This window comes from Equus asinus, chromosome 17 (genome assembly GCF_041296235.1).
Source record: "Equus asinus isolate D_3611 breed Donkey chromosome 17, EquAss-T2T_v2, whole genome shotgun sequence".
Lineage (NCBI taxonomy): Eukaryota > Metazoa > Chordata > Mammalia > Perissodactyla > Equidae > Equus > Equus asinus.
Window position 1 is genome coordinate 29,021,955 of NC_091806.1, and position 24,637 is coordinate 29,046,591.

General features: G+C 35.7%; 1 protein-coding gene across 1 annotated transcript; it reads right to left on the bottom strand.

The window, feature by feature from the left end:
• Positions 1-1,158: 1,158 nt before the first annotated feature.
• LOC139040623 (olfactory receptor 5G9-like) lies at positions 1,159-2,109 on the bottom strand. The gene has a single exon (XM_070487367.1). It carries the CDS (start codon positions 2,107-2,109, stop codon positions 1,159-1,161), a length of 951 nt encoding a protein of 316 aa, XP_070343468.1.
• Between the last annotated feature and the right edge of the window lie 22,528 nt (positions 2,110-24,637).

Consider the following 24,637-nt stretch of genomic DNA (forward strand, 5'->3'; position numbering starts at 1 on the left):
TATAACAAATTAGCCATGACAATATAACATCATCTAGGCATGGTGATCCATTTCCTCAGTGAAACTCTTTCCTTTCTGTCTCTTTATTCCAAAGTCAAGAGGCAAAGTCAGATTGAGAGATAGAATTGAGTTCTCTAAGAGAAGATGGGACTGTGGCAGGGGTGCCCACTCTACATATGCAGTGGTGGTACAGCACTGTGCTCAGACCCAAAGACTGCCCAGACTCCTCATGCATGGAGTCACAACCACTAAATTGAGTTGCATAGATGTACTCCCGTGTGATGCTACAAATCAACTGACCTTACTAGGAACAGGTAGCTCTAGACTAAGAGCTTACACTCCACTACAGCATTTCTCTGTACATTCTCAAGTAATGAACTTCATTACCAGGGTTTAGAGAGTATTATCATATGCTCAACCAAGCTCCAACCTAGAGAAGTTTAGTTAATCCTCTAAACACCTATCAGAAAATTGAATCCCAAGCAAATACAGGTGTAACCCATTCTATCAGAAGCTGTTTCATATGCAAAATGCATTAAAGATGAGCATAAGTCTCTTTATTAATGCAAATGGGTCTTGTGGACCACACTATCTGCCATAATTGAACACAAATCCTTCTTCAGTCCCTGAGATGCATACAGTTTTTTGTATTAGGGCCATCACAAAAACTAGTGTATACGGCCAAGGGTTTCATTCCATTCACCAGGTGAAACTTAAAACCCCACATCGTTTTCCACAGATTCCTATTGATGGGAGATACCTGTGAGTGCAAAACTTGGAGTAGTGCATTTTAAACTTTCAATGGCAGGGAGTTAGCAGGGAAAGAAAATATATTAGCAGAATGATGAAAAAAATAATAATTGAAATTAAGTAATAAAATAAAGCTTTTAAAACACTAAGTCTACTGTGAGGTGTCTGTAGGAAGCAAAATTGAATGGACTGGGGGTTTGAACTATAATATTGGTATATTATAAAGAAAACATCATATATAGGGTTTAATAAATTCATATTGATTGACTATAAATGAATGAACAATTCGATGGATGGAAGGATAAAAGGATGCCAACCAGCCCCCAAATGCTTTCCTGGAAGCTTAGGAATCCAAACAATTACTCTGTCCTTTTAGATTTCTTCCACTCTTCATTTCTAGATAAGAATTTAGGTCCTACAAAACATCCTCTTAGCAACAGTCCTGTACACCCTGTATATAGCATCTTTGACTTCCTTGTTCCTCAAGCAGTAGATAAGTGGGTTCAACATGGGGATCACTGCTGTATAAAACACAGACACCACTTTATTGAGATCCAGGGAGAAACTTTCACTAGGCCATACATAAATAAAGAAAAGAGTACCATACAGGATGGAAACAGCTGTCAGATGAGATGAGCAGGTAGAAAAGGCTTTATGCCTCCCTTCAGCAGAGTGGATCTTCAGTATGGTAATGAGGATGTAAATGTAGGAGACCAGGATAGTCAGACCACTGAAGACTTCGACAGCTCCAGCCATGATGAAAACTACCAATTTATTGAGCCTAGTGTCAGCACATACAAGGGAAAGCAGCGGGGACATGTCACAGAAGAAATGATTAATGACATTGGGGCCACAAAAAGGGAGATGAAATGCATTTGTTGTATGAGTCATGGTGTTCATGAACCCACTGACATAGGGACCAATCACCAGCTGGATACAGAGTCTCTGAGACATCGTGACTGAATACAATAATGGGTTGCAGATGGCTACATAGTGGTCATAGGCCATGGATGCCAAGAGGAAACACTCTGCTGCCACAAAGAACCCAAAGAACCACTGCTGCAAAGCACAGCCCAAGAAAGAGATGGCTTTCCTCTTCACAAAAAAGTCAGTGAGCATCTTGGGGCTCACAACTGAGGAGAAGCAGATGTCCACAAAAGACAAGTGGCTGAGAAAAAAGTACATGGGCATGTGAAGGCGGGAACTGATCTGTATCAGAATAATCATACTCAAGTTTCCAGTTAGGTTGATGACGTGGAAACTCAGAAAGAGCAGGAAAAGTAAGATCTGTAACCGGGGGTTGTAATTCAAACCTGTGAAAATGAACTCATTGACCCTTGTGTAGTTTTCATGTGCCATTGGCTGGTTCTGGTTTCCACTAGAAGAAGAACAGAGGAGTCACAGCAGATTTGGCAAACATGTCTTCAAAATGGGACACGGGAAAAATATACTAGTAACTGGGAGAGCACTAGAGATGATACTACTTAGCTGCAAGTTCTGGCCAAGGAAACAAAAATTAAATATAGATCAGTGTAAAATTATCAGATCTTAAGTTATATTTTAAGTTTCTGTAGAAATCTATCAATACAGAGATAAGAAAATGGAAACCTAGGAAAGAGGAGAAGCTTGCTCCATGTCCCATAACTAACTGAGGCAAAAATGGTTCCAGAATAGATGTCTAATAACTCCCACTTCAGTGAACTTTGTGTGAGTTCACCAGGTGAATACACATCAGGAAAAGTGACATAGGAGAGTAGAAGTGAAGCAAGCTGGAGAAGAAATGAACAGCAACTCATTTTTTAAGTGGCATGCTGTGCACTTTGTGATTATAACCTAAGGCTAAATGTATATTCTCCAACTTGTCTCGAGTCTACCTCCAGACCCTGGAAAGCTACTTTTCTTCATCTCTGAAACAGAAATAATAATATGAAAAATTACCTTGTAAATTGTTGTGAGGATTAAATGAGATAATTCATGCAAAGCATTTAGCAGAGTGTTATTGAGGACCTAGATTAGAGAAGAATAATTGTTAGTATTTTTGTCATACATACTCCCTTTAATAGAGCTACAAGCTAAATGTCATTTTATTTTGCTTAGGAAGAAAACAGAAGCTCAATCTATATTCATAATACTAGTGACTGGAAGAGATGAGCTTTGAACATGCATCTTTAAAAAATGGACTATGTTTTTTCCTTTTCACACTGCAGAAATGTTTCCTGTGTCTTCACAATTCCTTCCATTTCAAAGAAATCCAAAATTCATTCCAATATGAGTACAGGATAATGCATTTTTGGCTTCCTGTTCCTGGAGTTGAGGTTATAGCCAATGGTCATTAGTGAAAAGGCCATGAAATGATAGTGTTGAGCATAAGTATCACCTTTATGGAAATGATGCATCGAAGAAGTCTGGAAAAAAGCCTAAATTCTCCCAACTCTGTATCCTCTACATTTCCTTTTGTCACTCACTGTAAGGAGGACCTTGGTTAAGTCACCTGATCTCTTTGAACCCGAGGTGCTTCATTCATTCAATGTGCTTTTGGCTTGATCTCAGAATTCTCATCCATTTCAATGAGAGCGTCGATGTGTAGGTGCTCAGAAATCTACTAATACTTTACTTTTAGAAAATTTTATTAGCCCAGGAATATTGAAGTCCCACATCATACTTTTGCTAGACACTTTTCCGTCTAATTTGAAATTTATTATTTGACTTTAGCAAGACTTCCTCTGAGGCAAATAATATAGTTTACATTATATATTTTGCTTCAGGAGAAATAAAGAGAAAGATGGAATGACCAGTCCAAGTGTTTACTCATCACACCTTTTGCTTAAACCTGTTCAAAAGTCTAATAACTCCTCCAGGATCCATCACATACTATATCTCAGTCCTCCACTTGACAGTTGCCCAAAGCTGCTCAACTCCTCCTTGTCAGTCTTGGTTTCAGCACCTGCCCAAGCCTTCTACCCATCTATACACATCTAAGTTTCTCAGTTTATCTATTTCATTTGGTGCTTAGAATAGAATATGATGCTCTGTACAGACCAAACCACACAGACTGGGGGACACAATCTCCCCTCATGTTGAGAGTAAGAGGATGACATCAACACAACCTATGACAGCCTTCTCTTGGCAAGGAATTCACCCAGGTGGTTTAGACAAGGATATGAATTGAATTCAGGACTATCTTTTTTTTATTGCAGTAACATTAGATTATAACATTATGTAGCTTTCAGATGTACATCATAATATATTTTGAATTCTGTGTAGATTACATCATGTTTACAGCCCAAAAACTAGTTATAGTCCATCACCACACATGTGAGTACTATATTTTCCTCTTATTCTGCTGTTAAAATATCTCTGTTCTATTTTATAGTTATGTCATTATAGTTTGATAAAGTTGCAGAACCTAAATTTGTGTCTACATAAATTCTCTCGTTAGGTCTTGCACAGTCATCTAACAAAGATGAGGATAATGCAGATCCTGACCAAGAATCAAATTCATAATTTATATTAATTCCAGTTAAAATAGTTTATGTTATCTTGAATTTGTTAAAATCAGGTAGAAAGAAGAACATAAAATTATTTAGAAGATTGCAACTTACAGTCTAATGGGCTGCCTCTCCTTTAAAGATGTCAAGAAGAACTAAGGTAAAAATGAGTCGTTTCTCAGGTTTCATCCCTTCCCTTAACAAGCCTACGTTCACACACAGAATGTGTCAGAATTTACAATACTTATTTGATTTTATTCTTTATTTTCTTACAGAAAGGAAATATGGAAGACTTCACTGTAAAACATATTCGGAGTCTTTATCAATTAGATAAAAGTTCGCTGAACTAGTTGCTTCATTAATCCCTTTGTATTTGTTATTGAAGATGCTCTGTCCCCTAAGTGTACTGTATCTTAGGAATGAGCCTGATAAGGGAAAGTGCAATTGAAGCTTTGTTTCATATTCTAAGTAAGTCCAATGAGATTTGTTATCTGATAATTTTACACTTGTTTCTAACTGGATGCATTCTCTCCATTCTCTCTAGTTCCAGGCTAAGCAAGAAAACTCTATGGAATCCTTTGTAAATTGAAGTAGCACAGAGAGGGTGGGCCACTGGAAGACCTTAGCTCCCCATGCCCCTCTCTCTTCTGCATTAGTATCTTGGGAGGAAGAGCAAAGAGTGTAGAAAATGGACTTTTCTCAGACATAGCATTTACTGCAACATGTTGCCAAAGAAATAATTTTCCTTGGACTTTTTCCAAAATATGTAGTTTCACCATTGTGAGCAAAGCCTGGAAGAGAACAACTGCTGACGTATTAACTGGTTGTTAACTTTAGCAGAAGATTATAGCTGAACTATTAGGAAAGGGCAAAGGAAATATATTTCTTATTGTCAAGAAAGGAATAAAAGCCAGTAAACCAAAACTCTTTGGGGTTATGTTTCACTTCCGATACAAACAACATCAGCCTGGCAAAATAGAGTCTACATGGAGAACCGAATTTTGGTTCTAGCCTGAATAAAGGAAAATTACAGGTCACTAGGCCTGCAACACAACTTCCCCACTGTAGAAGGTTCTGTATGGGGTTTTTCTGTCTTTCATTTCTTAGCATGCTAGTGTATTCTTTAAAGCAATTTTTCCATGAGATTTTAATTTTGGTAATAACTTTCTGTTGGCTCACATATGACAGATAATTTTATTTCTCCACTGAAAACCCTTTAGACATTGTCATTTTATTATATTTTTTTACTATTAATTTCATTTAAAACACAGAATTGTTTGAAATTTTCCCCGTTTTGGGTAGCAGATTTTATTTGCCTTCATTTTTAAATAATTATTTTATTAACCTTATAATTAAAAAAATCCTCCCGGATTTTTGGGCTTCTTTTTATTGATGTTTATCTAAAAGACAGTGAAAATTTTAAAGCTAAATATTTGACTCTTCATTAGCTCAGAAAACATTTTATAGCTTTGATCATCCCTTCCATTTCTATTACTCTGACTTACCCTAAACATACACATAATCTGTTGATGAATCTCAACTTTATGGTTTTGATATCATAATGTTTCTTCTCCTCTTCTTAGTCATGCTGTCCTTTTTCTCTGCATCTTGCAAGAGCTTTTCAAATTAGTACTTTCAAGCATGAATTAAATCTTCTAAATATCAGTTCTTTACTTAAAGCCTCCCATGTGGCTTTTAATTCTCACATTGCACTGTAGTTTCCTTAAAGTCCTCAATTAATACTTAAATACCTTTCTTCTCATCTTTTTTTTAAAAGGATATCTTCTCTTCCATGATTTCTGTCTCTTCTTCATGAAGACAAGCATATGTGTGATGCTCCTAGAAAATTCAAATATTTTCTAATGCTTTTTCTAGTTCCTTTGGTGCTTCATTTGAAAATTAGGTGATTCCTTTGAGATGTCTGCATAACAACCCCTTTCTTTTTGGTGGCAGCATGAGTCATTGGTTTGATATTGCTAAGGGTTTTTGTCTGTGTGCTTTCTTGAGTAAAGGGTCTTCTATATACAACAAGCACTTGCCATCAGTCAGGGTGTGTAGAGAGCCTATGATCTTTTTTACTATCTTCCTGATGGTTAGTTAAAGCTCTTTTCCTTGAAGAACTGGTTAAGGCTTGTTCCATAAACATACTATTTATATTTTCTATTTTTTTTTAATTTTAGTTACTGAATTCAATGGCTATTCATATTTTAATTTTTCCTTTTACCTATCACATAGTTTTGATTTATTTATGTAAGTATGTTTTGAACTGTTCTTTGCTTAGAGTATATATATATATATATATAAATTTTTTTTGAGGAAGATTAGCCCTGAGCTAACATCTGCTGCCAACCCTCCTCTTTTTGCTGAGGAAGATAATCCCAGCTAACATCTGTGCCCATCTTCCTCTATTTTATATGTGAGATGCCTGCATAGCATGGCTCGATAAGCAGTACATAGATCTGCACCTGGGATCTGAACCAGTGAACCCCAGGCAGCTGAAGCAGAGCCTGTGAACTTAACCTCTACACCATTGGGCCAGCCCTTAGAATATATATTTCTAAGATTTTTTTTTTAATTTACTTTCTGAAATAGAAAGACAAATACTGTATGATCTCATTTATATGTGGAAACTGAAACTAAAAAAAATAAAAACAAAACCCAAACTCTTAGATACAGAGAACATATTGGTGATTGACAAAGAGAGAGGGTAGGGGAAGAGAAAAATGGGTGAAGGGGTTCAAAAGGTATAAACTTCCAGTTATAAGATAAATAAGTCCAGAGGATGTAATGTACATCGTGGTGACTATAGTTAATCACACTTTATTACATCTTTGAAAGTTGCAAAAAGAGTAAATCTTAAAAGTTCTCATCACAAGAAAAACATTTGTAGCTATGTGTGCTGATGGATTTTAACTAAACTTATTGTGGTAAACGTTTATCAAAATATCAAACCATTGTGTTGTACACTTAAAACTAATACATTATATGTCAACTGTGTCTTAATAAAAAATTTACTTTCTAAAATCATAAAGACCTAATTTTCAAATAGTTCATTTCCAGTTCTAATGATATAATTACTTTTGATTAAGGTTGGAATGTCAAATTCACCAGACAAACCCATTTGTCAATGAAAATGCAAATAATTAGGTTTATCTACAGTGTATATTTGTGTGTTCTAAAAAATTATTTCCAGGCCAGCTCCATGGCTGAATGGTTAAGTTTGCGTGCTCCACTGTGGCTGCCCAGGGTTTGGATCCTGGGCACGGACATGGCACCGCTCATCAGGCCATGTTGAGGTGGAATCCCACATCCCACAACTAGAAAGACCTGCAACTAAGATATACAGCTACGTACTGGGGGTTTGGGGAGATAAAGCAGAAAAACAAAAAAAAGAAGATTGGCAACAGCTGTTAGGTCAGGTGCCAATCTTTAAAAAACAATTATTTTCTTCCTTTACCTAAATGACCTATTGGGCAGGAAAATTTAACAAAAGGAAGAAAGTTACCTGATTCACTGCTGGTGAGAGTGAAAACTGGTTCAGCCACTATGGAAAGCAGTATGGAGTATCCTCAGAAAATTAAGAATAGATATACCATATGATCCAGCTATCCCACTGCTGGGTATTTATCCAAAAAACTTGAAAACACAAAGGCATGAAGATACTTGCACCTCTATGCTCATTGCAGCATTATACACCATAGCCAAGACTTGGAAGCAACCTAGGTGCCCATCAAGGGACAAATGGATAAAGAAGGTGTGATATTTATACACAATGGAATACTACTCAGCCACAAGAAATGATGAAATCTGGCCATTTGTGACAACTTGGATGGACCTTGAGGGTGTTATGCTGAGTGAAATAAGTCAGAGGGAGAAAGTGAAATACCATCTGATCTCACTCGTAAGTAGAAGATAAAAAGAACAACAAACAAACACATAGCCTTGAAGATTGGATTGGTGGTTACCATAGGGGAAGTGAGGAGTTAATTAGTAGTAATTAAAGTCCCCCAAAATAAATGCTGGGAAGAACAGTGTATTCTGCAGATATGATCCACAAAAAACGATTGAGGATATGTTCTCCTATGGTGGTAAGCTAATGTGTATGCTATAAATATACAATATATAAATATGACATCTTTATCACATATTCACCACTCTCCACCAATCCCCTATTCCCTGTATATCTCTGCATTACAGAGTATTGCCTTTCCCCATTCCCATGGCTTTAGACATGGTCATATAACTTGCTTTAACCACTGTAATTTGAACAAAAGCGGCACATGTCGCTGCTGGTAGAAAAAATTAAGAGCCTGTGTACTTTCTGCCCTCCCACGCTGTGTAACAAATTTCCAAATGGTGGAAGCTTCAACTATATGAAGTCATTGGATATAAAATCCACTGAAAAACAATGAGAATGTAAACTGAATAAGAAAAAAATATTGCTTTATTGGTTTACAACATAGAGACATGGGGGTTGATGATAATTATAGAATAACCTAGCATATTCTAACCTAGTGTATCTGTTTACTATTCCAACAGATACTAAATACTTTGAAGATATCATGGGAACATTATGTAAATATGAACTGGTGGGGAAATATAATTACTTCGCATAGTCTATTTTTAAAATACTAAGATTAAAGAAATGTACAGTTTTCATTACAGGAAAACTCTGGTATGTAAAAACTTGCCTATATTTGATTATAAATCTCCATGAATGTGTAAAGATGGCCTAACATTCTAACTTTCATGGTTCTGCAATAAAGTGGCCCAGTGAATCCCACAATTCACAACCTTCATTCAGATACTCATAGATTCCAAACAGCCTTAGAATGACCCAATCTTAAATAGAGCAGACAACCATGAAGCACTCCACGTCTGAGAAAGCCTCTATAATGAAAGTCAAGGATAAAAACAAATAGTAAAAAGAACTTTGAGAAAACTAGATAGACTATGCATGAATAAGAAGTGGAAGTATCTGGCATGGTTTACCTTAAATTCAAGCACTCACAGCTGAAATCTCAGACATTCCAGATCACTTAAAGTGATCAACAGCAGACAGTGGGGGAGTAGTCTTCACCCCGTGCAAAGAAGTCTGTAGAATGAAGGTGTTGAAGAATTTATACTATTGAGTCTTTCATTACCCCAATCCTGACTGATGCTTCTCAAAATGAGTATCTATATGTATCTATCTGCTTTTCAAAGAAAATCTATGTATTTTTTTCTTGTACCATGTGAGAGAATGATTGTGGATTCTCAGGGATCTATGGACGTAGTTTGAGAAACATGAACTTAACTAACTAAACTGTTATGAAAATATTCCTCAATTTTGAATTGTCACTCCCCCAAAAGAGATATTTCATCTTTATATCTGGTAAAAAGATGTATATTTAAAATCCATAAATTTTCATTAAAGTGATTTTAGAAATTCTAAAATTCTCATAAAACTTTCACAAATAGTATAATGAAAGTGCCTTCAGACTCCAGTGTAGGAAACATTGACCTAGGCTAGTTGATGTCAACCTGGCTGTATGTTAGACTCACCTTGGAAGCTTGTTAAAAATGCCAGAAGCTAAGTCCTATTCTAAGATAATTAATCAGAATCTCTGGTGGGCCACAGGAGATTCAATGTTAAACTGCTTTCAGGAACTCCAGAGTGAGACCCAGACTGAGCCTCCTAATGGGCTTCCCTGCCTATGCTCTCTACCCTCAAGTCCATCCCACATGCAGCACCAGGATTTACATGGTGGGTGAGACAGAACCTAAACAGCCATTTGAGTACTGAATATGTTCAGAGTTGGTCTTATTTCCTTGCTCTTTGAGACCTCACTAACCCTTCCACAAACTACCTTTCCAACATGATATCTCATCCTCTTGCCTTTACTCACTGCAATTCAACCTAATGGGGCTACTCATTCTTCCCTCCTCTGAATCTTTGATCACAGTATTAAGTCTTCAACCTAGTCTTCAGGATAGCTTAACACAATATCCTCTATAAATAGCCATCCTACTGACACCCACAGTTCAAAGCAATCTCTCTCTCTTTACTTCAAAACATGTAGTGACCTCAGTGGCCGGCAGGTGGCACAGTGGTTAAGCTCCTAGGTTCCGCTTCAGCAACCCTGGGTTTGCCAGCCTGATCTGGAGTGTGGACCTAGGCACTGCTTGTAAGGCCATGTTGTGGTAGGCATCCTACATAAAATAAAGGAAGACAGGCACAGATGTTAGCTCAGGGCTAATCTTCCTCAAAAAAAAAAAAAAGTGTAGTGACCTCACTTATGGAATTTATTGGTGCTACCTTTTGTTATGGTGATTTTGTGTGGAACTTACCATCCCTTATAAAGCTATGACAATACAGGACAGAGATCACAACTTAATCAATTCAACAGACATTTACAGTATCCAGAGTAATACTAGTGTGGCTGTACCAGCAAAATATCAAAACACATGCACACTCTGGAAAATAGCCACCTGTCTTAGCCCTTCAAGTACCCACTGCCCAATCTGATCAGCTCAGCCCCTCTACTCCAACTCCAGACTTCCTTACAATCCAGCCACAAGAAGGATAACGCCTGGGATAGCAGAAGGCTCTAGGATCCTGTTTCAGCCAGCATTCTTCCTGAGGGATCAATTCCCTCGACCTACCAGTATATATATTGAATGCCATCCCTGATTGACGTCCACTCTTTCCAAGACCTTGTAACATGAAGTGAAGAATGCAGAGGAGACCAAAAAATGTTGGTCAAAGTAATTCAGCTTACATTCTTATGTCCTTATAAACAGAAGTACATTAATAACAAAACCTGTTCATTTTTCTCAGTCTTATTGGGTAGGGAATGTCAGGGGACAGAAATCATTAACTGAATTGTTATGCCAGTTCACAATTTATGTAAAAATTTTCCTTGAGGGGGCTGGCCCCGTGGTCTAGTGGTTAAGTTCCTGCGCTCCGCTGCAGGAGGCCCAGTGTTTCGTGGGTTCGAATCCTGGGTGAGGACATGGCACTGCTCATCAAACCACGCTGAGGCAGCGTCCCACATGCCGCAACTGGAAGGACCCACAACGAAGAATATACAACTACGTACTGGGGGGCTTTGGAGGGAAAAAGGAAAAAAAAAATTCCTTGAAAAATTATCAGATTGTTATAAAGATTTTTTCAAATTTACATTTTAATAGGAAAAAAATCAATCTGAATTTACATAAAAAATTTCATTAGTAAATATATCAAGCAAAATTCCAAAAATGATAAGTGAGGCATAAAAGACTAGACATACTGATTAATAGGCATTCTATATAAGTAAGAGTTAGAGCAGGTAATACTGGCACCAAACAAATGACTGAATAAAATTGATATTGTTAAGTTATATATTTCCCAATACACATATTTCATTTTATATATAATAACAAAAGTTTGTTATATATAAAATAAAGGTGCAAATAAAAGTAAATACAAAACATAAAAAATACACATAGAATAAAGGAGGAAGTTTGATAAAAGGAAAGGAGAGCCTGAGAACCAAGTAGAATTTAATTGGATAGGTGTATCTGCTAGTTCCTTCTGTGTAGCTTCCAGCAAGTGACTCTATTTTTACGACCCTCAATTTTCCTTGTCTTTTGAATGAGGATAATTCCTACCTTATAGAGTTATCTTAAAACAAAATGATCTTGGCAGGCCCAGTAGCAGAGTGGTTGAGTTCACACGTTCCGCTTGGGAGCCTGGGGTCTGCTGGTTCTGATTCCGGGTGTGGACATGGCACCTCTTAGCAAGCCATGCTGTGGTAGGCATCGCATATATAAACTAGAGGAAGATGGGAATGGATGTTAGTGCAGAGCCAATCTTCCTCAGCAAAAAGAGGAGGATTGGCAGCAGATGTTAGCTCAGGGCTAATCTTCCTCAAAATAAATAAATAAATAAATAAAATTATCTTTACAGGGCTTATGATATTACCTGTTGCTTAAGAATTTTACACTAGCTGTTCTTAAAGAGTATTCAATAGCTTAATTGACAGCAGCATTTTACAATTACCATTATTATTAATGTGTAAGTGTTATTCTATAAAGAGGAAGGAGAAAAATCTGTAGGTAGTTTTAAATTCCTGAATAATTAGATTAAAATAGAAATATGAAAAACATAAAAACACAAAAATAAATATTTGTCAAGTATTCTAATCTATGGTCAATGTTTAAAGATGGAAGTAGTAAAAAAAATGAAAAAAATTACCTGTTTATTTATTTTTAAAGTAGCAAAGGATAGACTAGGTAAAGTATTTGCAGCTACTGTTACAAAGCCATTTTATTTATTATCTTTATAATGTAAGGACTTGTAAGAATGATTGATGAAGGAGTAAAAATCTCTGAGCTATGTGTTCCTAGAACAGGTGTGCCATAATCCTGTTACATATCATAAGAAAATACTTTCCTCCCTCTGTAATTTAGTTTCACAATTCGAAGATAAGAGTGTTAGTGTAGATTAGCACTTGAAATAATTGCAATAGTCAAAGTCAGCTATCCCTGGAGTGAGGAGGAATAATTGTGCAACATGGTTGTCTCCATCAGTTTTGCCTAATACGACATTTCCTCATGCAGCAACCCAATAATGAAACTTATTTGGGCAGAAGATTGAGCTAAATCTATACCCTAATTATGCCCTGTATCACTACTCAAGCATGTCTTACTGTTTTTTTTTTTCTACTCAGATGTAGATCTTTCTATAATCTAGAGATAAATTTTACATTTTTAGATCATGCCCACCTATCGGGGCTGGAAGGCCTGCAGACTCTAATTTGTACCAAATAGGTTCTTTTCAAAAATCATCTTACCTTCCCTGAAAATAATTATAATTCCTCTTCAATTCTTCAAAATGTTTTCTGAGGGGCAAAAAGATATTAAAACATTTCTTAGCAGCCAGCCTGGTAGCTTAGTGGTTAAGCTTGCATGCTCTGCTTTGGCAGCTCGGGGTTCGTGGGTGCAGATCCTGGGTGTGGACCTATGCACTACTCATTAATCCATGGTGTGGACACATCCTATATACAAAACAGAGGAAGAGTAGCACAGATGTTAGTTGAGCAACAATCTTCCTCAAACAAAAAGAGAAAGATTGGCAACAGATATTAGCTCAGGGCCAATTGTCCTCACAAAATAAATAAATAAAATAATTTTTAACTTCGCCCTATTGCATTCTTTTTTTTAAAAAAAACTTGGAAACAATAACAACAAAAGACCAGCATGAAAATAGGATATACATTTTATCCATTTTAGTTTACCTCTGACTTTTCAACATCTATTGCCTGTGATTTTTTTAGAATTTTTCTCATTTCTCATTCTCTTTTTTGAATTTTATCTCTAATTTCCATAGTAAGTTATCCCTATTTATTCTTATTTAAAAGAACCAATATAAAAATAAGTATCAACTAGTAAAATAATAATTGGAACAACTTAAGAGTCAAATATGTAGAAAAGCATCTGGAAATTATTACGAGGCCTTGTCACTTGGTGGAAAAATAAAAATATGGCATTTTTGTTAATGTTGTTCTTCATTTGCTTGTCTGTACTTTCTTTTCTTCTACAATGATCATGACATACTTTTAGAAGACAAGAATAAAGAAAATAGGCATAGATTGTTTTAAAAGGAATGTGATATGGGAGAAGTCTTCATTTAAAAAATCATTTATAAGCTAAGTAACTGGTATATTTGATATTTTCAATTCTGTATTTAGGGATAGATGACATATATCTTGTTCCACTGAATCTCATCTGGTCTGGATGTTTACTTTGGTACAACTAGTGTGATAGTATTAGTAGCTAGGCAGTTTCAACCTTTATTATATTGTATTGTTTTTCCAGTGATGAATATGTTTGAGGAAGCAGAATTGCTCTGACTCTGTAGGTGACTGGGAATTTTGATCATCTATAGGGATGTGATGAAATGGAGAGTAAAAAATAAAACCAAATAGATACTGACATAAAAGTAGTATAGAAGGATGGAAGGATGCCATCCCCCAAATTCTGCAAATTCTTTAGCATCTTTGGATGATGATCATGTAATGTAGTTATGTCTGGAAGCTTTTCCTTCATCAATTTTGTATTTTAAATGGGAATTTAACTTGTAATGCAGAACTTCCTTCTGGTGACCATTCTGTGCATGGTAGCTTTCACTTCTTTATTTCTCAAGCTGTAAATGAAAGAATTCAACATGGGGATCACTGTTGTGTAAAACATTGTCACCTTTTTATTGAAGTCTAGAGAAAAAATCGTACCTAGCCTCACATAAATACAGAAAAGAGTCCCATATAAGATGGAAACAGCTGTGAGATGGGAAGAGCAGGTGGAAGAGGCTTTGCACCTGCCCTCAGCAGAGTGGATCCTTAGGATGGTAATAAGGATGTAGAAATAGGAGATTATAATGGTTGGGCTACTGATGACTAGTATAGCTCCAGACACAATGAAAACTAAAAATTTATTGACCTGGATATTAGCACATACGAGAGAAAGGAGGGGGGACATGTCACAGAAGAAATGATTGATAATGTTGGAGCGACATTCCATAGAGATGACACTACACCTGGAGTGAGTGGCCCAGGTTCTCTCCTGTTGAGGGCACAATCATTGGAACCTGAAGAGGGATTTCACTTGACTATAACCTCTTTGTGAATCTTAGAGGATTTCACATTATTTCTTATTCGTTTGGTGCAGCATTTGACTAGCTATGATCGGACAGTGGTTGTTTCTCTATGTACCAAATAAACACATTTTAAATGTCAGTCATTTTCATTTTCACATAAATCCATTAAACTTATTTTGAATTTCTTAAAGAGTAAACACAGGAGCAGAAATGGATAAAAAACTTATCTAAAGTTACATTCCAATGAGTTCCTTTCTTCTTTAGAGAATTAAAATTAAAATGGAGTATAAATTGTACTCTTGGTCAGCATGTATGCCATCTTCCCACCCCTACCTATGCTTCTGCACAGAGAAGAGGCCAGAATTTCCAGGGGTCACTTGGTTTTATTCTTGTTACTCTTCCAAAGGAACTAGTAAGTTTCCACTCTGAGACAAGTTATCTTTTTCACGTGGATTAAGGTTTCAGAAGTAGTTACATCATTTCTTGTTCTGAGAGAATTTATGTCCCTAAAGCATGTCATATCTTGGGAATTTTATTGTTGAAAGGGAAGTAGATTAAAATGTTCTTATTGCCTTTAAACTCTTAAAAATTCACTGGGATGAACTTATTTGTTTTCTGTGTTTGACTGGGTAAACTTTATTTCTTACCTCCTTCTTAAACAAGGAAATAGAGTAAACTTTAGTGTGATGATATAGCAACTGTCGAGTTTTCCCCGCAAAAAGTACCACAAAACTTCTACAATTGCTCAACTAAAGTACATTATAGTAGAGGATCCACCACAAGGATATCTTAGATACCTTATTTGGCATTGTGATAGTTTATCTTCTCTTTCTAATACTGACAGGAAAATCACTGAGAGTCAGAATGTGTGAAGAATTTCCATGATATTCATGTAGTTTTTTAAATGAGAAATTTAGAAAGGTTTCACTGACAAATATAAGCCTTATGCTAGATTTTTAAACTTTTATTGATGAATAACACACAGAAAAGTGCACAAATCTTAAGTGTACTGCTGAGTGAATTGTTACAAAGTGAACACATGCATGTAACCAACACCCAAGTCAGGAAATACAAAGTCTCCACCATCCCTATTATGTTTGTGCAATTCATCTTTTGCTGAATACATCTATAGTTAATATGTTTTGCTGCTTTTAGTATCCCATTATATTGATATTCCACAAATAACTCATCCACTCCTTTATTGTTAGGCATTTGAGTAGTTTCCAGTTTTTAACTTTTGTAAATTTTTCTCCAGTGAACATCCAATGAACACCATATCTTTTGGTATTCATAGCATACGTTTGTCGTGACAATATACCTGGTAAAAAGTTTCTTTGTAATATGGTACATATATGTTAATATTGACTGCTAATTCAAGAAATTTTACAAAACTTATTACTTACACTTCCGTAACTAGTGTATAAGACTTAAGATTTTTCATTTTAGCCATCTTGGTGAATGTATATAGTATCTCATTGTGCCTCTGTCATTTCCCTCAATTCTAGTGAAATTGAGAAACTTCGCAATATTTACAGACCATTTGCGTAACCACTTTTATGAGGTGCCTGTCAACCATCTTTTTTCTTTATTGTTTGTGCATTATTTCCTTTGATTAAAAAACACTATAATAAGTCAGGGGTTGTATCTTAATGGATTGAACTGACATTATGAAAGGCCCTCTAAATATATGCCTCTATTTCCTGAGTTGTTGAGAAAATGAGCATGCCAATAATACAGGAAGAACCTTCTTGTCAAACCAATTACCTCGAAGCATATCACTATTTTCAAATGAGAATACACTAAAGTGAACAGAAACTATTTATCAGAATCATTTGTGAATACTGTCTTTCCAAAGTAGATTGCATGAGAAAGAAGAAGTAATTACCTTTGATAGCTTAACATGAAACTCTTTTTTAATTACATAGTTTTACAAAATCTTATCAAGATTATCACATTACATAATATCTTTCTTAATCATTTTGTCCTCATTTTTGCCTAGAAAACTAAACAGATGTGAATTCAGAGAAATCAAGGGGAAAAATAAAGAATGATAGCCTCTCCTGCTGAATGGACTTAGTCTGGCTACATGTACAGTCTCAGGATTTGGAAGACTCAGAGTGGGGTCAAATGCTATCTCCTCCATTTAGTAGAAGTCTGATCTGAGGCATGTGGCTTAGGCTCTCAAAAGCCTCAGTATCCCCAGCTGTAAAGTGGACCTAATAACTCATACAACAAATGCAACTAAAATATTAAATGAGTTGTTTATAAAACACTGAGTGCAGTGTCTATGATAAAGTAGATCCTCAGCAAACATATAATAGTATTATTATAAAAATATAAATATTCTGCACTAAGTGCTTTTAAAATTATATTAGTGTGGAAACAAATAATAGGAAAAAAGCATCAAACTACAGGCCCAGGAAAGAAAACACATATACCATCACAAACACACCGTACATCAGCAAGGACAAGCTTGGATGTCAATTCTTCCCCTTTCTGACTACTCGTCTTTGGAATCACTGTTTATTCTATGAGCATCAGTGTAGTTGGCAGAATTCCTAAAATGGTCCTTCAAAGATCCCTGATCTTTACCCTAATCCCTGGAATCTGTGAATTTGAGAGCCATCCTCATATGATTATGTTATATTAAAAGGCACAGTTAACCTTAAAAGAGAGAGATTACCCTGGATGACCTGGAAGGTTTCAGAGCTTCCTGCAGCTGAGAGCACAAGAGTCAGACAGGTTTGAAATGTGTGAACTAGATGTGTCACTGCTGGTCTGAAGATAGAGGGGCCACATGAAAAGGAATGCTGGCAGCCTTAAGGAGCTGAGAGAAGACCCTGGCTGACAGTCAGTGAGGAACAGTCACTACAGCCCTACAACCACAAGGAACTGAATTTTGTTAAACGCAAAAATAAGCTTGGATATGGAGTTTTCCGTAGAGCCTCCAGAAAGGAGCCAAGACTTGTTAACGTGTTGATTTCAGCCTAGTGAGATGTTGATCAGAGAATTAGGCCATGAGGAACCTGGACTCCTGACCCATGGAAACTGAGAGGTACTGAATTTGCGTCATTTTTAAGTTACCAGCTTTGTGGTAATTTGTTATTCAGTAGTAAAAAAAATGACTAGGAGAGAATATGCATTTTTAAAATGGACACAGTAATATTTTACTTGTGTGCCCATCTATGCTAGTATAGAGATCAGTGTAATTCTGGAAAGCACATAGCATGTTTCCTGGTATACTGTGGAAGTTTAATCAAAGTCAATTATTATCAGAATTATTCAACAAGTGGAATTATATAACGGATCTTCAAAATAGAATCATTTAAGAATGACTGACATCCTCAACTAACATTTAACTAGAAATAATATCCCAATTTAATCTATTCCACTCTCTTGAGGTATGCTCCGCAATCAATTCTAAGCTGAGATTTTATTGAAGAAATTAATAAAGAGAAAAATAATGAACAGTGAATGCTTTTGTAGACAAAGAAAAATTGGACAATATATCAGAGCTCCTCAGTTACAAGCAACAGAAATAGGAAATTCCTGGGAACTATATTAGGTAGCTCACAGGTCTTATGCCTATAGCTTGTTGTGGGAGGCAGGGACCTCAGTTGTATCCATCCAAGGCTGAAATCTGTAGGTGAGAATTGTTTACAAAGGGAAATCAGGATACAATTATAAACATAAATACAGTAAATTGATGTCTATAAAAAGAAACAATTACATATCATAGGGAAATAATGCAAAATATGAGGCTTTACCAAAAAACTCATCCTGATATCATATCACTAGAACTGCCAGATAGTGATATATGGAATAATATTATAAAGAAAAAATCAATTCATTCTTAAAAAGTTACCATTTTTTATTACATGTTGAAAGACAAACTCCATGTAAAGTTGTACATGCCTTTCTGTGCACATATGTGTTTATTAAATTCTGATGCATTTTTGCTTTTTCAAGATAAACCTTTCATGCAAGAAAACATAACCAGTCAATAATTGAAACTATGTCTGTCAAATTATATTGTCCATTAAATAAAGAATAGAGCACTGAGTATATATTGATTGTTCAATACACAAATATATATTGAGCATGGATTACATGCCTGACTATGGAGTCAGTCATAAAGTAATGAACATAAAACATCCTTCTCTCATACATGTCATCTTCTATAGGGAGTGACACACAGTAAAGAAACAAGTAAATAAATAATATTTGGGTGTTTTTAAGTACTTCAAAAAATAATAAAGAAAAAAAGATAAATGGTTGAGAGATGGAAGGACAGAGAGAATTATTTTAGGCAAAGAAGTCTGGATGGGCTCTTTGATGATAGGACATTTGAGCAGTGACGTACATAAGGTAAACAGCGAACTATAACACAGCTCCAGGATGAGGAAACAGAAAATGTAAAAACCAGGTAAGACTGCAATTGTGACTGAAGAAATTCCACAGAGGATGCCTCTAGATGGTATATACACCATTTCATGGAAGTGCACCCTAGGCAGTGATTTTTTTTTTAAAGAAAATAAATCAGATAACATTGTTGAAGACTAACAAGATAATCTGCCTCAGTTTTTGTTTTGTTTTGTTTTCATGGTGCATGGGGACTTGGAGTAACTAAGCATAAAATACCTAGATCTTAATTAATGCAGCAAAGAGTCACCTACTAATAAAGTAATGAGTATTTTCATCTATTCATAAGAGTTATCATTTTTATTAGTACTCATACAGCTAATAGTAAATCTCTTCTCCCTACAAAGCATCACATAATGTCCTCCTACTTTCAACCTTCTCCACTTCCAAAACACCTACATCATATAAATGAATGAAAAAAATTATCCTGAGGATCAGAAAACTTAGCTTGAAAACTTTGCCCTTTGTTTTAGACTATCCAGCAGTATCTATTACTATTCTTCAGGACCCTTTCTCCTTTTATGATCCAAATAGTGACACCAACTTCATGGAAAGCCACACCATAAACAGAATTTCTTCATCTTTCAAAATCCCTACCTTCTTTAAAGAGGCTTTGCTTTACTACCCTTGATAAAATATACTCCTTTACACTGTATTTTGGTTCCTTGCTTATTTTTGTCACAGAAATGACTATGGATTTGTAATCATTATTTAATGTTTTTGTTTGTTTACTTGTCTTTCTACTCCACTAGCCTGTAGCTTCCATGAGGATTTTTTCTTTTCGATGTGAATAACACTCAATAAATTATGTCAATCACATGAGGCATATGTAAGTTTTTTAAATTAATTATTCATTGTAGTATTCTTTGACTCTCATTTCCTGTTACCTTCTTTAAAGGCAAAGGTAGTATTAGAGAGTGCTATGGTGACATACTCCCTGAATAATTCACTTTTTTTAACAGTCACATGAAAAGATGTTCAACATCACTAATTATTTAAGAAATGCAAATCAAATCCAGAATGAGATATTGCCTTGTGCCCGTCAGAATGGCTATTACTATAAAGACAAGAAATAACAAGTGTTGGAAAGGACATGGAGAAAAGCCAACCCTCATACACTACTGCTAGGAATGTAAATTGGTATAGTCACTATGGAAAAGAGCATGGAGATTTTTCAAAAAATTAAGAATAAAAATACTATATGATCCAGCGATTCCACTTCTTGGCCTATACTCAAAGAACACGAAAACACTAATCTAAAAAGACATATGCACTCCTATGTTCACTGCAGCATTATTTACAATAGCCAAAACATGGAAACAACATAAGTCCTCATACATGGATAAATGGATAAAGAAGATGTGATATATATATGCACAATGGAGTATCAGTCAGCCATAAAAAAGATGAATTCTTGCCATTTGTGACAAAATGGATGGACCTTGAGGGTATTATGCTAAGCGTAATAAGACAGACGGAAAAAGACAAATACCGTATGATTTCACTCACATGTGGAAGATAGAAAAACAACAAATAAACATGTAGATACAGAGACGAGATTGGTGAATGCCAGAGGAGAAGGGGGTGAAGGAAGGGTGAAGGGGGTGAAGGAAGGGTGAAAGGGGTAAATGGGGACATTTTTACAATGATGGATGGAAACTAGAGTTTTGGTGCTGAACACAATGTAGTATACACAAAAGTAAAATATAATGAAGTATGTGACATTTTGATGTTATAAACCAATATTGCCTCAATAAAACCAAAAAAAAATTCAGTTTTTCCAGTTGTATTTATCCTATATAATTGACATAACACGTTCTACTAGTCCAAGGTGTACACCATAATGATTTGATAGATGTGTATATTACAAAATGATTACTACAGGTTTAGTTAACGTCAACCAACTTACATAGCTACAATTTTTTTTGAGGTAAAATTGGTTTATAACATTAATTTTTTTTCTTGTCAAGAGAACTTTTAATATCTGCTCTTTTAGCAATTTACAAATATACAATGCAGTATTATCAACTATAGTCCCCATGCTGTATATTAAATCTCCAGAACTTATTTATCTTAAAACTGGAATTATCTCCTTGGACAATAATGCACTTTTTAATAGTTTATATTTAAAGATTCAATACCAAACTCACAGACAATTGAGGAATCTCAACGCCCTGTAAGCAGAACAGAAGTACTGTTAAGTCACTGGTTATAATATTTACTCAGGATTTAACAAAGAATCTCTCATATCCTAGTCACAAAACTTGAGAATATCTTTTAAAGTTTTGATGTTCAATAAGTCACTTATCTCAATCTAAAGTTATAAAACTCATTCCTTCTGAATGAGAAATCAGTAACCCAAAATGAAAAATTGTAACCTAAATACATTGTGTGACTTTTCAATGGCACAGAGTAATAAAGAGTGAATTTCAACATAAAAGTAGGACTTCTAACACCCAGCCCATGTTCTTACATCTTGCATTTCTGTTAGCTCTCAGTCTGTGGTACAGATGGTATTCTAGTTTACCTAAGAAAGAGAAACTTCATCCTTTCAAATGTCCTTATGAATGAATCCCTGATCTCTTTGTTTCTCAGGCTGTAGATGAGGGGGTTCAACATGGGAGTCACTGCTGTGTAGATCACAGAAACCACTTTATGGATGTGGGCCAAACTAGAACTCGAACATACATAGATGAAGAAGAGTTTCCCATAAAGTATGGAGATAGGTGTCAGGTGTGAAGAGCAGGTGGAGAAGGCCTTGCACCTTCCATAAGTAAATCAGATCCTCAGAATAGCAATGACAACATAAGCTTAGGAGACCAAGATGATCACACCACTGAGAACTACTGGAGCTCCAGCTAAGGTGATAAGTAAAACCTGATTGACTTGTGTGTCTGCACCTGCCAGAAAGAGAAGAAGGTCACAGAAGAAGTGATTGATGATATTGGGGCCACAGTAAGCCAGGAGAAAAGCAAAAGTTGTATGAGTCATGGAACTTAAAAGACCCATGGTATAAGGTCCCACCAGCAGCTGCACACAGACCCATGGGGACATAATAAGTGTATACAGCAATGGCTTACAGAAGGCCATACACCAATCATATGCCATGGAATCCAGAAGGAAACAGTTACAACAAAGTGAACAAAAAAACATAACCAGGTAGCACAACCAAAGAAAGAGATAACTTTTTTCTCCATAAAGATGTCAGTCATTTGAGATCGATGGCAGAAAGGGAACAGACATCCACTAAGGACAAGTGACTGAGAAAAAAGTACATGGGGCTATGGAGTCATGAGTCCATCCAAATGAGGGTGATCATCCCCAAGTTTCCCAGAAGACTGATGAGATAAATGAGAGAAACTTCACAAAGAGGACAGCCTGATGCTGGAAGTGATGTGTTAAGCCCACAAAAAACAAACAAACAAAAAAAAAAACACAAAAAATCAACCACCAAAGTTCAATTTCCATAATCCATTTCTCTGATTTAATCTGTCACGAGAAAGAGAAAATTTTTTCTTTGCAATTAATTCATAATTAAAGGCTTCTTAATTCTAAATCCACATTTAACTCATATACTTTTTTAAGTTAAATCGAATAGCCTGACACCTAACTCTCTTGGTTCTATTCTTTGCAGTCATGCTGTCTATCTGCAAACTATTTGTGTGATCCTGAGTAAGTCACTGTACCTCACAGAGCTCTTCTGTTTCTTCCCTGGACACAGGGTTTTTTAATAGAATCATAGAATTTTAATCTAGAAGTGAACATTGGAGATTATCTAAAACAAGTTCCCTAACTGTGCCAGGTTATACGTCTGAAGATTTTCACCTTTCAATGAAGAATATTTTAAGAAACACTTCATTTAACAAGGTGCTATGAGAATTCAATGAATTCAGACTGATACCTATTCTCCTTGCAGATTAAGGGTAAGCATGTGTTAGACCTCTTCTCGTTGCAGATTAAGGGTAAACAGGTGTTAGGGATGTGACTTCCTCCCCAATTCCTTAGGTTCTCTAGCAATAGTTAATTGAGTTGTCTAAAAAACAAGTTCTGATGTCTGCAGAAGGAGGGCAAACTGAGTTAAGACAAATTAGCTTTGGAACAGGGATCAAAATCCTCAAAAGTATATCCTCTGTGTCTCCTTTTCCAAAATGCCTGTTCCCTCTTATCAATTGTATATATACTCATTACTCTAGTCAAACTCTATAAAACTTTTAAGTCCATCAAAAAAGAGAACAATTCTTAAATAATAAGTAGATGTGGTGACCCAATTAGTGTTCTTTCGTGCTTAGAGAAAAATATAAATATTTATAGGATGACAAGGTACACTCCTGCGCAATTATCCAAGAGAAATGAATATTTATGTCCACACAAAAAAACCTGTAAAATTTTGCTCAAATAAGTTTTATTTATAATGCCAAACATTTGAAATAACCAAAATGTCCTACCAGAGGTGAATGGTTAAACAAACTGTGCTGTGTCCATGCCATGGAATGTTATACCCTAATAAAGGAGAACAAATTGACACATACAAAAACTTGGTTGCATCCAAGGGTATTAGACTAAGTTGAAAAAAGTCACAATCAAAAGTTCACAATACTATGATTCCACTTCTATAACATTCTCAAATGGCAAAATTATAGAGATGGAGAACAGGTTAGTGGTTGCCAGGGATTAGGAATGGTGGAAAGGAGGGTGGTGATGAGTCACTAAAGGAGTGGCAAAATGGAGATGTTTGTAGAGGTGGAATAGCTGTATATACTGACTGTGGTGTTGGTTAAAGAAATCTAAACATGTGATAAAGTTATATAGAATGATAGATGCATGCCATACCAATGTCAGTTTCCTAGATTTGATGTTGCACTGTAGTTACAAAAGATGTAACCATTGGGGAAAATGGAATGAAAGGTATGTTTGACTTCCATGTAGTATCTTTGAAGCTTCCTGTGAATCTTTATTTCAAAATAAGAAGTATTTTTAGAAGATAATGAATGAGAAGGGAGACAAGGGGATAGTGAGGACAATGCAAAAGAAAAAAAGGAAAATTGAGGGAGAGAGGCATACGCTTTGGACCTTGAAATAATCATGATTCCAACAGCAGAATCACAAAAATATTAATGGGTATGCATCAGGAGAAGTATCAACAGAAATCTAACAACATTCTTTCCCAGAAAAAACAGCTTGCAAAGGGTTTGCTTAACAATTCATTAATGAAACTAAAAGCCAATGACGTTCTGTGGTCTCAAAAGAAAAGGAGCTCGGAAGAAAAGAGTTGGAGAAGTAGAGTTTAAGATTAGTCAGAAAAGCTATATCTTAGCCTGGAAATGTTCCAATAATTTAATATTTTCTAAACATAGAAGCA